General features: G+C 38.0%; 1 protein-coding gene across 1 annotated transcript in view; it reads left to right on the forward strand.

Moving 5' to 3' along the window:
* Positions 1-352: 352 nt before the first annotated feature.
* The window catches only part of SYCP2L (synaptonemal complex protein 2 like), a gene marked incomplete at its 5' end in the record, with an annotated part of 61,483 nt that continues 47,950 nt past the window's right edge, over positions 353-13,885 (forward strand). Inside the window, 10 exons of the mRNA XM_084870926.1 lie at positions 353-370; positions 750-887; positions 1,203-1,326; positions 4,869-5,029; positions 5,427-5,451; positions 7,073-7,158; positions 7,266-7,351; positions 10,986-11,020; positions 11,894-12,036; positions 13,826-13,878. Coding sequence (XP_084727052.1) covers positions 353-370; positions 750-887; positions 1,203-1,326; positions 4,869-5,029; positions 5,427-5,451; positions 7,073-7,158; positions 7,266-7,351; positions 10,986-11,020; positions 11,894-12,036; positions 13,826-13,878 — 869 coding nt within the window. The remainder of the gene's footprint in view (positions 371-749; positions 888-1,202; positions 1,327-4,868; positions 5,030-5,426; positions 5,452-7,072; positions 7,159-7,265; positions 7,352-10,985; positions 11,021-11,893; positions 12,037-13,825; positions 13,879-13,885) is intronic.

The following is a 13,885-nucleotide window of genomic DNA, read 5'->3' on the forward strand; positions in this document are numbered from 1 at the left end:
TAAGTAAGTGTATTATTCAAGTATATACTTAGGAGTATGACTTGGCTAATGTTAAAAAAAAACCCACCAGTTTCATCCTGGAAATTTACATATTTATCAGTTTTCATTATCTGTCACTATTAGTGTTGAAGTAATTTTCTTTCATGATCATTCATGTCTCTTGGGTGATATTAGGCTTGAATTTTTTAGTGTTTTAGAATTTCTAACATTAGTGATAATTAACACTCTCCACCCTCAGATATCTGTAACTCAAGTGCAATTTCTCTTAAGTCAGTGGTTCTCAAACTTTAGCCTAATGATAATCACCTGAACAGCACCCTCAGTGTTCCTGACTCCTAATAAGTCTCAGGTGATGCCCATGCTACCAGTGGTCCAGGAACCACATTTGGAAACTGCAGGCATACCTCATTGTATAGTGCTTTGCTTTATTGCACTTCACAGGTGTTGCATTTTTTACAAACCTAGGGAAGACCTTCTACCAGGAAGGTTACGACTGGCTTTGTTGTGATACTTGCTTCATTGGGGTGGTCTGGAATGGAGCCTGCAATATCTCGGAGATGGGCCTGTGCTGTCTTAAGCCAACTTGCTCACTGGCTACATGACTCCTGCTCAAGATACAACTCTCTATCTTACATTTACCTTTTATTATTTCCACACTGAATTATTGTTGAGAATACTAGTTTCAAATGTTACTACAAAATTAATTTTTTTTTTTGGAAAAAGTAATTTGCAAACTATCAACTTTTCAGCTTCAATCACTTATTATTGATGCATTCCATGGTAAAGGATTTCAGAAAATACAAGAATATTTTCAACATAGAGGGAGCCACATTCCTCAAAAATATAATCATCTTAAATTATACCATCTTGACAAATCCATAAATAAGGCAAGTAAGTTGTTTTGTTATCTGACCAGAATACCAGTGTGTAATGATACTTGGTCAGGCTTTCACTTCAGTTTTATTTAAATGTAATTGATGTACAGCACTGTATAATTTTAAGGGGTATGGTAGAGTGATTTTACTTACATATGGGTGAGAAATGATTGCCATAATAAGTTTAGTTGTTTGTCATCTCATATAATACAAAATAAGAGAAAATTTAAAAAATATATTTTTCTTTGTGATGGGAACACTTAGAATCTATCCTCTTAACTTTCACAGTAAGACTTTTTTTCTAACTTAGTGTGATCTCATACCTAGGAACTGGATAAAAATGAATTTCACTATGTTTCACTGTTGCTAATGTGTATTCAGCGGTTCTTCATTGATGGCCTCAAGGAAGATGAGCCTTTGCTAATTGAGCAGGGACTGATCCCAAAGATAAGTGTCCTGTTTTAATTTTGTACGGCTTTGGGGAACTTAAAGAACTAGAATGGATTTAGTTATCTCATTAAGTCTGGCATTTTCTGTACCTTTAAAATCAAATATGAAAAGAAATTGGTAACAAAGTCTATTGCCCACTCGAGGCCCCGTGCACAAAATTTGTGCAAGAGTAGGACTTCCTTCCCCCAGCTGCCGGCCTGGCTTCCCTCTGGCACCCAGGAGCCCGGCTTCCCACGTAGTCTGGGCTTCATTCAGAAGGTCGCCAGGAAGGATGTCTTGTCTAATTAGCATATTACCCTTTTATTATTATAGATATCCAATCAAAACTTGAGTTCAACATATGTTTCCTGATGGAGGTGCTGGACAGGGCACTTTGGGAGCCTACACCAAGGAGTCAGACACCACCTCCTTCTCCCCTTGACAAACCAATGCAGTGATCACATGTTTTTATTATTTTAGTGAATTTGACTCAGGAATATAGGATGAGAAGAGTAGACTATTCCACACTTCTTGCCAACCAAAGGCTCTAAAAGTGTTTTAATAGATGTTAGTAACAAGATTGGACCTAGATAAGTTATCAAATACTTCCCCTTGCCACAGCTTACTTTTCCAACTTCCTAAAAAGCCCAGTTAAAGCAGAAAAAAAATTGGCAAAAACTTTTTTTGCTTATTCTAAGTCATCTCAATTATGAAATTCTATTCTGCGTTTTGATTAACTAGAAGGTAACATTATGGGTGCCTTATACTGGCGTCTGGAAGCAAAGCAGACTTCCCTTCTCATGATGAGATTTTTCAGCCCTGGACAATTTGTTTATTGGTGAGGAGATGGCAGGAGATAGAGGTGTAGAAGGGTGATCTGGCTGGTAATGATACCTTTGGTTTACCCCCATGGACTGGACTGCCTGAATTTTATTAAGATCTGGTTGGGTCAAAGAGATCTGTCTCTGCCTCCCTGTGGCCACCCGCCTAGGGGAGAAAGAGTAAACATCAGGCGTTTCCTAAGCCCTCTGGGGGGATGGGGATGGGGATGGGGGTGGGGGTGAAGGACTATGGATTGTTCTTATACAAACTGTATGTATTTCATTTTGCATTTATTTTGTAGTTAATCCTCACCTGAGGACATTCTTTCATTGCTACTTTAGAGAGAATGAAAGGGAGGGGGAGAGACAGAGAGAGAAACATTAATGTGTGAGAGACACATGGATTAGTTGCCTCCTGCAAGAGCCTGCAACCCAGGTACCTGCCCCTGACCCGAACCAAACCCAAGACCCTTCAGTCCATGGGCCTACTGCTCTGTCCACTGAGCCAAACCAGCCAGGGATCCTTTTGCATTTAGCCTCACCCACCTCCCTGATACACACTCAGGCAGAAACAAGAAGTAGGGGAGAGAAGTTAAAACTTCAGAGGAAATGGAGCAGGACTTTCCCAGGGGTACCTTGGAACCTCAAGCTGGTTGTTGGGGGGATGAGTTGCCATCTGCCCCAACTTGAATTTTCTATTTTGATGTAAGATATTCTCCCAAAGGTTTAAAGTGACAGAACAAATCTACACTGGCATTTTGAAATAAAATAGAAATTTCTTATTCCATTGGAATCTTGATTGGTAATTTTTTAAAGCATGTGCTGTAAGGTTTGCCCCCCCCCCAAAATGGGCTGATATTATCAAAGTAGATGAGATATTAGACTCTGTACTTATAAAGCTAATAGTATTTGCAGGTTAATAAAAAATGTGCTGGAATGTTACTCTACTCTACACAGAATAAAAATTTCCTACAAGCGTCGGTCTGCGGACTGAAAGTTCCCGGGTTCGATTCCGGTCAGGGGCATGTATGTTGGCTGCGGGCACATCCCCGGTAGGGGATGTGCAGGAGGTGGCTGGTTGATGTTTCTCTCTCATCGACGTTTCTGGCTCTCTATCTCTCTCCCTTCCTCTCTGTGAAAAATCAATAAAATATATGTTTTAAAAAAAGAATTTCCTACAGAAAGGAATGTACTTAGTCCTATACTCTAAGATCCAAGAGGATTAAGCAACCTGTTCTATACCATGTACTTAATGAGTAGTCGCTATTGCATCTGTAAATAACCATTTCGTCTGGACTTCTGGGAATGACACTGCTGTGGCGGCAGTTAGTGCACTTGTTAGACTATGTGTGATCATGGCGTATAAATGGGTTCATGAGTGACTTCCTGGTCCTACGTCCTGATCAAATAATGTGGCACTTCCCCTACTTCTCTGTATCTCTACTCAACCAGTATATTCTAATGCACTGGGAGGGGGATAGGTTTGGGGAATAAATAGAACAATGAGCAAAATGTATTTAAAAGCATATACTTTTGAGTACGGATAGAGGGAGAGAGAAATTATGCCTTAGCAGTGAGTTCTGTATGAAGACGTGTTTTTTTCCTCTGACTGCTGGAGAAAAGTGCTTTAAGGAGGTGGATGATCTAATCTAATGCAAACATTTGTCTGGTTTGAGATAAAAGAAACGTTAGTTGGAACACAGTATTAGAAATGCTGGAGCCCTAGCTGGTTTGGCTCAGTGGATGGAGCATCCCGGGTTAGATTCCAGTCAAGGGCATGTGCCGGGTTGTGGGCTAGATCACCAGTAGGGGGCGTGCAGGAGGCATCCAATCAATGATCCTCCCTCATTATTGATATTTCTCTCTTTCTCTCTCCCTTCCTCTCTGAAATCAATTATAATAATAATAAAAAAAAATGCTGGAGAACTTTAGCAGGCACTGCCTGGGTCCCATCACCAGAGATTCGGTTTACTGGGTCTGAGATGGGTCCCAGGCCTGCGTGTATTTCCCCTAATGTGCAGCCAACGGAGGGAGCTGATTGATTTGTTCATGGTCTTCAGCTGGTGTGCCTTGTGTTCTTGGCTCCAAATTGGACAGCTTCCAAGCCCCACTCCTATAAGAATTGTTCATCATGAGCTCATGTTCAACTGATAACTTCTAACTATGTGTACAGGGTTTTTCCTTTTCCTTTTTTTTTTTTTTTTTTGTAAGAGTGAAAATGGCCTTTGCTTAATTAAATAAATATGTTGTAGGAGGGTTTATAGAAGTTTATTTTAAATCATACCAATCCTAGCAATTTAATATGGATATATATCTCTGTAGAAAAGAAAAATCTCCAAGTAGCTGGAAAAGAAAGGTAAAAGAAACGTAGCCAGATGTAGGCATAGTTACTGTACTATGTGTACTTCTGGAGCATGTACCAAATTCTGCATCTCTTTGGATAGCTTGTCTTCTACAGCTTCCCAGAAGGAACTCCTCCTGTGCCGAGAGGCTCATTTATCATGTCATCCTTCCTCGCTAGTCCCTTCACGTGCCTTTCTGGCATTGCTACTGGCCAGGCCACGTCTAAGCATTCTTGCTCGTATCTGAGAACTTGCTGCAACTCAGTAGCAGTATGATAGCATCCTGTAGTGTTCTAAATGGAGGCCTCAGAGCCAGGCCCAATGGAACTGATGGCTGGGTTAAAGGTCTTTCAATTACTTGCTCTAGTGAAAGAATTATCTTACGAAATTTTATTGAATAGGGAGTAGTTACGCAGTCATGGGAGTTCCATCTTTGTTTCTTCTTCTTGTGTACATGGCTACCTGGTTTAAAAGAACAGTAGAACTTCTGACCATGGAAGAAGATCTAGCTTCAGACACATCCCTGACTAATCTCACAGAAGACTTCTTTGACACAGTGCTGGTAAGGATGCGGGGGATGCTTCACAGAACAGATGACATTGGTAATTTGCAGGAATCTTTGAGTTATTTCTAAAACTTACATTATTCTAACATGTGGGTTTTACTAAAAATGTTATTATTAGAATATTATGTTTAATAGAAATAAGCAGTAATATAGATAATCAATGTTATAAAAAGATGAGGTATTTTATTTTCATACATACTAGTATATTATTCACCTGATTGAGAGTTAAATGATGATTTTAATAAAGTGAAGATCAAATAGGATTTTTCTAAATTTTTTCTGCTGTATTTAAAGTCAATCTGCCTGTTAGAGAAATGTCAGCATTAATGTATTAACATTATAGTTTATAATGTGTTTTTTTTAATACAAGCTTTACTTTTTCTTGTTTTATTAGATTATTTCCAGGAGGAGTATTAAAGGTAAGTGAATTATTTACCATCAATTGCCTATTTACTTTTTATTAATAGAATATTCTGTTTCAGGGAGAATATTTATCTAAATGATATTTAAAAGTAAAGTGAATTTAACTGTTATATTTGCATTTATAATTTATTGACCTATGGACTGAAGCATTATTTGTAATGTTGAAGTGAGTTTTGTTGTAAAATATATCTCAGCCTGAGGTCCACCTTAATTTTGCTGCTCCTATCCTGTTGACTACCTGCTCTATTCAGATTCAGAGAGCCACTTTTGTCATGAGGAACTAGCAAAGTTTACAGATTTGACTTGGAACTGATTCAGATGCCTTCTCTGTCTTTCAAGAGTGTAAAAGGCAAATTTTTGGAATATTTGGAAGTTAAACTGATAATTCAGTTCCATTTAATGAAGTTAAAGGTAATTGGACATTTTGAATTTTGATACTATGGATTCAAACACACAAAATATTTGAACATTTCAGAAATTGAGGCCATCTTAAAATGGATATGTCCTCTTCCCATTGCCTAACTTATTTTTCTTTTGAAAAGCTGTTATTAAATTGAGATTATATTCTACAATGGATGGTATCTCATAAGAGAGGAAATTCAATGCTAGAAGATTAGATATAGGACTTGATTTTTTAAAACAGTCCTTCTATTCTGGTCCACACGTCCCATAGAAAGACTGCTACATAACAGAGAAAGGGGAAAAGATGATGGGAAGGCACCAAAAAGTCCATTACAGTTACTCCTTCTATTCTAGTCTCTGTAAGATTATCTGTTATTCCTCCATTACATCTTTTTAGTCTTCATATGCATCATTTTTTGTCATTTCCTCCCATGTATTTTGAAAGCAGTTCTTAAGTTTTTCTTGGAAGCCATTGCTTTAACTAATTCTGCTCATTGCTTCCAGTGCAGACTTGAATTCTGCTATCACATCTTTGCTTCCTGTGTGTGGGTGTGTTCTGCCTCTGCTTTTATACCCATTTCTCTCTCTTGCTCTCTCGCTCTCTCTCGCTCTCTCTTGTTCTCTCTCGCTCTCACCCCCCTCCCATTCTCTCTCTCTCTCTCTCCTCTTTGTAGTGCAGTTTGTATTACAGAGGACCATTTTTCGTAGGTTTTCTTATCAACTGACTGTTTGCTAGGTTTAGCCAAAGGAAAGAAATTAGAAGCAGGAGGAGCAGAGAAGGCATTTCTCCCCTCCCTTCTGCAGAGGTGCAACCTCCAGGAGTGTCTGCAGAGTCTCTGAGGCTCTGGCCCATTCATGTTACTAGAGCTTTTGCTAGGTGACCTTGACTCCTGGGACCTGGTAATAACTCTTACTTCCTCTAGGTGACTTTGGGGGAGGGTGCAGCTAGGAGGGGGCTAGTAATTATGTTAATGGTGTTAATTTCTGGGCCACCTCATTGTTTCCAATTTGACTTTTTAGTTTTTTCATTGTTTTTATAATTAATTTCCTGTATTAAGTTCCCTCAGATTGAAATATCTATAATAACTTCAATTTTCATATTACATGTTTCTTTCTCATTTACTTCTGTGTTCGCTATGTTCATCTTAGACTGTTGCCTTTTCTTGCCTTATTCTTTCTGGCATCCATTTGATTGTTTTAAAATTATATTTTCAGGAAAAATTCAGATGTTAGATTCCTTCATGTTTACCTTAGGATTTCTGGTGACAGAAAAGACAGTAAATCATTTGATTCAACAAGAGGTAAGTGGCAAATAACAAAACAGATAAAGTAGAAACCTGGGAGAAGGTTGTGCATTGGTCCCTGTTTTGTTTCTTCCCTATGGATGTTTTTCTCCAACTCTGAATAGGCTTTGATGACTTTGAACAGCATTTTGCAGGCTGTACCTTGGGAAGAGAGAAAACTCTCCTCATCAGAAGAACGGTGTCATCTCATGTAAGTGACCTTGTACTCAACTATGTGATGATGTTAGGCAAAATCTCTCCTTGTTCTCCTCATGCCTGATCACTTCATTCCTTCCTTCAGCAAATGCTTTGCACTTATAATGAGTCTGGCACTATGCTAAGCAGTGAAAAAGGACTGAGGAAAAAAGCTAGCCTTTGTTAAGCTTTTTTTTTTTTTTTTTTTTTTTTTTAATAGCATGGGTTGTGTGTGTGTGTGTGTGTGTGTGTGTGTGTGCACATGTGTGTTATTTTTTAATTTTTATTACCTCAGGTGTTTTAAAAATATATTTCTATTGATTTCAGAGAAGAAGGGAGAAGGGAAGAGAGATAGAAACATTAACAGTGAGAGGACTATTGATCAGCTGTGTTTTGTACACCCTCCACTGGGCATCAAGCCTATAGCCCAGGCATGTGCCCTTGATAGGAATCAAACCCTATATCCTTTTGTCCCCAGGCTGATGCTCTATTCACTAAGCCAAACCATCTAGGGCTGTTTTGTTTTTATTTGTTTGTTTCTAGAAGTATGGATTTTTTTTGTAGTAAGTTTTGTTTTTGTTTTTGATGTTTATTTGTTTTTAGTAGTATGGATTTATAATTTTTTCCCCCATCAAGTTTGTGAGGTAAAATGCTTTTTTGGGCTATAGATAATTTTTTCACTGTCATTGTAAATTAAATTGCTAGTTACTCATGGGACACTGTTGAGTACAGATCCTGCTGATAAACTGCTTGACTTCAGATCCTGATTTTGCCATTTATGCTTATTGCATTATCTAGAGCACAGTCTTTTTAAAAAATTTAATAAGTCTTTATTGTTCAAATTATTATAATTGCTCCTCTTTTTTTCTCCCCATAGCTCCTCTCCACCTGGTTCCCCCCCACCCTCCTGCCCTTACCGTCCCTGCACTGTCCTCATCCATAGGTGTACAATTTTTGTTCAGTCCTTTCCTGCACCACCCATACCCCTTCTTTCCCCATGAGAATTTTTAGTTCACTCCCTTTCTATGCCCCTGATTCTATTATATTCACCAGTTTATTCTATTCATCAGATTTTTAATTCACTTGATTTTTAGATTCACTTTTTGATAAATATGTAGTATTGTTGTTCATAATTTTTATCTTTACCTTTTTCTTCTTCCTCCTCTTCTTAAAGAATACCTTTCAGCATTTCATATAATACTGGTTTGTTGTTGATGAACTCCTTTAGCTTTTTCTTATCTGTGAAGCTCTTTATCTGCCCTTCAATTCTAAATGATAACTTTGCTGGGTAGAGTAATCTTGGTTATAGGTTTTTGCTGTTCATCACTTTGAATATTTCTTGACACTCCTGTCTGGCCTGCATAGTTTCTGTTGAGAAATCAGCTGACAATTGTATAGGTACTCCCTTGTAGGTAACTAACTATTTTTCTCTTGCTGCTTTTAATATTCTCTCTTTTGCTCTTAGCATTTTAATTATGATGTGTCTTGGTGTCGTCCTTTTTGGATTCCTTTTGTTTGGGGTTCTGTGTGCTTCCTGGAATTGTAAGTCTACTTCTTTCACCAGGTGGGGGGAATTTTCTGTTATTATTTCTTCTAATAAGTTTTCAGTATCTTAATCTCTCTCTTCTTCTGGCATCCCCATAATTCGGATGTTGGTATGCTTAAAGTTATCCCAGAGGCTTCTTACGCTATCTTCAACTTTTTGGATTCTTTTTTTTTTTTTTGCTTTTCTGATTTATTATTCTTTGCTTCTTTGTATTTCAAATCTTTGACTTGATTCTTGGGATCTTCTATTCTGCTGTTGGGACTCTGTATAATATTTTTTATTTCAGTCAGTGTATGTTTAATTTCAAGTTGGTCCTTTTTCATATCCTCGAGGATCTCATTAAATTTATCGGCCTTTTCTAGGAAATTCTTGAAAAACCTTATAACCGTGGTTTTGAACTTTATATCGTTGTTTGTTTGTTCCATTTCTTTAATTTGTGATCTTTTCCCTTGTCTTCTCATTTTCACTGCTTCCCTGAATTGGTAGGGTGGCTTTATGTGCTAGTTATCCTATATGGTTCAACCGGTCAACCTCCCAGTTACCTGAGGTGGACACTCTTGGTGCTCCCCTTTGTGGACTGTGTGTACAGCCTTGTTGTAGTTAAGTCTTGATTGTTGTTGGTGTCACTGGGAGGAGTTGACCTCCAGGCCAATTGGCTGTGAGGACCCGCTGTGTCTATAATGAAAGAATTGCTGTGCTGGAGGCACGTTTATGGGGTAGGACTCGTTCCAGTGGGGCCTTGGTGCTCACTGAGTCTGCCTCTTGAATTTGTCCCTTATGAGAGTAGTTGAAAACTAGTGTCGTCTCACACAGAATACTAGATACACTAGCTTCTGGATCTCCAATGGGGTGCAGGTCAGCTTCTCTCTGAGGCCACCCTCAAAGAACTACAGTTTTCTCCTCTTTGCTTGGGATTTGGAGGTTTTGGAACTGTCTGACTGGAGCTGTAGTTTATTTGGTTAAGCTGTGACAGGGCAGGCCATTTATATGCAAAAGTGCTGTAGGAAGCTTGGGTGTATTTGTAGATTGCGCAGGGTGGAGTCTCAGGACGTCCCTAGGCTAAGGCGTGGCAAACAGCAATGGCTGCCAGTCAGCCATCGCGTGTCTCAGGGTTTCCAAGTCCCCATGCCTCAGCGCAGTAAACAATGATTGCTGGGTGCACCTCTGCAAGAAAGTCACCCTCACTTTCTGACCTGATGGCCGACAGTCCAGCTTCTCTCCATAGGAGTTTGGGTCTTTTGTGTGTCACCAGAAACTGGATTTCAGAGCAATCGGGAGCTTGTCTCCCTTCTGATTAAAAAAAAGCTGCGCACCCAGTCACCCACCAGTAGCCCGATTCGCATGCCTCCATACCTCAGCTTTTCAGTGCTTGTGCTCTTTTCTCTTTCCTTCTAGTTATAGAACTTACATTCAGGAAGCTTTCCCGTGGTTCTGGGTGATAGACATTTTGTCTTTTAGTTGTAGTTTTGAAATTGTTGTGTGAGGCAGCAGTTTAGGAGTTTACCTTTGCCATCATCTTGGTCTATAATCAGTTTTATTTTTTTATTTTTTATTTTTTTAAAAATATATATTTTATTGATTTTGTACAGAGAGGAAGGGAGAGAGAGAAAGAGAGTCAGAAACATCGATGAGAGAGTCATCGATCAGCTGCCTCTTGCACACCCCCTACTGGGGATATGCCCGCAACCAAGGTACATGCCCTTGACCGGAATCGAACCCGGGTTCCTTCAGTCCCCAAGCCTATGCTCTATCCATCGAGCCAAACCCGTTTTGGCTATAATCAGTTTTAAAAATAAGTTCAAAAAATTTTCTGGAAAGACTCAGACACCTGCTGTTAATATTTCTTCCAGATGCAGTGGTGTGTGTGTGTGTGTGTGTGTGTGTGTGTGTGTGTCTTAAAAAATGTACATTTAAGTCATTAATATACAAACGAGAAAAATTGCCATGAAAATTTATTTTTGACATTGATAAAATGCTGATGCTGAATTGAAATAAATAATTTCAAAAATATAACTCTTGGTTTTAAATTCTAATGTCAATAGAGTGAAGTTTTGCCCACTTAGATTCATTTCTGTAAAATGTAGTTTTTCTAAATGTTTTTCAGGAAAGATTTTGCAAGAACAATCTTGACTGTGGGTGGTAAGAAATGTTTAGAATTTTAAATATAAGAACATTAAATATTGGACATTGTTTTTTTTGTTGTTGTTGTTGTTTTTTTAAGCATCTTGAAACTATGGGGAATAAATTATGGCCACATTGAAAATAAGAATTAGAATTTTGTTTTTCATTTACTGTGAGAAATTTCAGCATGCTAAAAACCATAAAGAATGCTCATTTACTCACCAACCAACTTTATCAAATATTATAATTTTTGCTACATTTGTTTCAAATATTTAAAAACTAAATCTGTGTCCATGTTGCTGTTCCCACCCCCCATTTCATTGGTGGAGATAATCCTTGACTTAGATTTGTTTTCATTCTCAAGTATATTGTTTTACTTTTTTACTATGTATTCAAAAGCAACATACATTATTATTTTGCGATTTTAAAGGCATTTTCTAAATCTCATCCTGATGTACATATACAGCTGCAACTTTCTTTTTATTCTTAGAATTATTTGAGATTTAAACATGTTGAAATATATAGTTTTTATTAATCTTCTGTGAAATTCCACAATCAGTCTTGAAACTTAATCTTTGTAGTAGAAGTATTTTTAAAGGCTATTTGATGAACGACTTCTGATGAATGTTTAATATAGGTAATATAAAATGCAACAATTTATTTAAAATTGTTATATGCTAACCTATTATTTAGATTTTCCCCTACTATTTCTTAAATATTGAATTTATATTATTGTAATTACTCCAAGATACATCTTGCTTTTGCTGCTTATAAGACAATGCTAGACTTCTAAGATGGAATTTCTTAGAGCAAGTGCTAATCTTTGGAACTCATTTATTCTTTTGCTTTGAGCCCAGAATTACCCATGTCTGCCATGTTTTTAATCTCTAGATTATGGCCAGCAGGTTGCTCTTTCTGAAGCATTGTGTAGACTGACAACTAAAAAGTCAAGGGATGACCTTGTCCATCAGTGGTTTGAGGATGATGTCATTGCTGAAGCTTTCAAAAAAATTAAGGATCAAGAATTTGAAACGGTGCGATTCCTGGTCCTCAAAATTCTGTTTAATCTATATATTTCTTGTTGTTATTTTATTCTCACCTGAAGATATTTTATTCATTGATTTTTAGAGAGAGTGGAAGGAAGGAAGGGAGGGAGGGAGGGAGAGAGAGAGGGAGAGAGAGAAATCAATGTGAGAGAGACAAATTGATTAGTTGCCTCCCTCCCTTATGTGCCCTGACTGGGGGGCTGGGAGCTAATGACAACCCAGGTATGTGCCCTTGACCTGGAATTGAAACAGAGACCTTTTGGTTCTTGGGCTGGCACTCTAACCACTGACCACACTGGCCAGTGCAGAAAAGGTAAAATTCCTTATAGCTGTATTCATGTTGAATAAAACATGAATGGTTTTGGTAAATGGTTATGCAATTAGGGTTTTGTTAAATTCAAACCTCTAAATAAATTATTATATGTATTATATTTGACTTTGAGCCTATTGCCAGATCTGCAATAGCCAGGATATAGTTTGATCTATATAGAAACACCCTGAGCCCCGGGAGTCCCACCTCCCTGATTTGTATGTACTAGTATTTTGATACTTGCATTTTGTCAAGTTGATTTAGGAGAAACCTGAGTGGCTTTAAAATGAAAATGAAACTGACCTCAATATTTAGAGAATTAAATGAGAGAAAATGAAAGTGCTAGGCATGTTGTGGACACTCAGATATTAGTTTCTTTTCTCCTTTGTGTCATTCCCTCATCTGCATGGAAATTAGATGAAAATAGGACAAAAGTAATTATCTTGGTTTTCAAGTCATACCTCCCAGTCCAGAGCCATCAACTTCTTTTTTTTATTTTTATTTTTATTATATATATATTTTATTGATTTTGTACAGAGAGGAATGGAGAGAGATAGAGAGTTAGAAACATCGATGAGAGAGAGTCATCGATCAGCTGCCTCTTGCACACCCCCTACTGGGGATATGCCCGTAACCAAGGTACATGCCCTTGACCGGAATCGAACCCGGGACCCTTCAGTCCCCAAGCCAACGCTCTATCCATTGAGCCAAACCTGTCTCGGCGAGAGCCATCAACTTCTTAATTAAACTGTTTTTATATGAAGACTTACATTACTGTTGTCTATTTGGTGCTGAATATAGACAGAGGGTAAGGACTGAAGACAACAGCCAGTCATTGCTTTGACATAAGGGACAAAATGCCTGGATCAGAGTCTCTTTGGCTTTTGAATTTTGGAGGGAACACATTTTCCTTCCTAATAGCTGTTGGATAGGAGAACTCTAAACATATTCTTCATTCTTAGAACATATACTGGGAGAGAAAACTCAGAAATTGCAGGAAAGAGTATTCTGGATAAGGAAAATGGGCAGGTGACAATATATCCAGGTAAACCCAAAGTCAGTAAGTTTTATGGGTTTGTGGTTGGCTTATCCTGGACAGATGTTAGGGAAATGGATGCCCAGTGGATTAGTCAAATATTGTAATCCAGCTCATCAGTAAAATGTATTTCTATTGCTACTCTTTCACCAGGAGAGGAGAGTATGTAATCTCGCATATAACTTTTGAGGACCTACACATTCCTTAGCTGAAAATCTCCTGGCTAGGGGACTCTTTCTAGAACATATGTCTGGAGCCTCCTCTTTGTGACACAAAGTATTATTTTGGTTAGCACATAATAATGAATTCTGGTGATATTACTAGATTCTGGAAATTTAGAAGCAAACACTGGCCCTTACATGCTGGTGAGGGTAGTACTATTTAAAACATCTTGGTGTTCTATTAAAAAACTTGCATTATTTACTTTGAAGGACAGTAGGCTGTTTCTCAACTACCTAAACAACAGACTTGATGACCAAAGAAGGTAAGAT

This window comes from Pipistrellus hanaki (genome assembly GCF_964339955.1).
Source record: "Pipistrellus hanaki genome assembly, chromosome: 2".
NCBI classification, from domain to species: domain Eukaryota; kingdom Metazoa; phylum Chordata; class Mammalia; order Chiroptera; family Vespertilionidae; genus Pipistrellus; species Pipistrellus hanaki.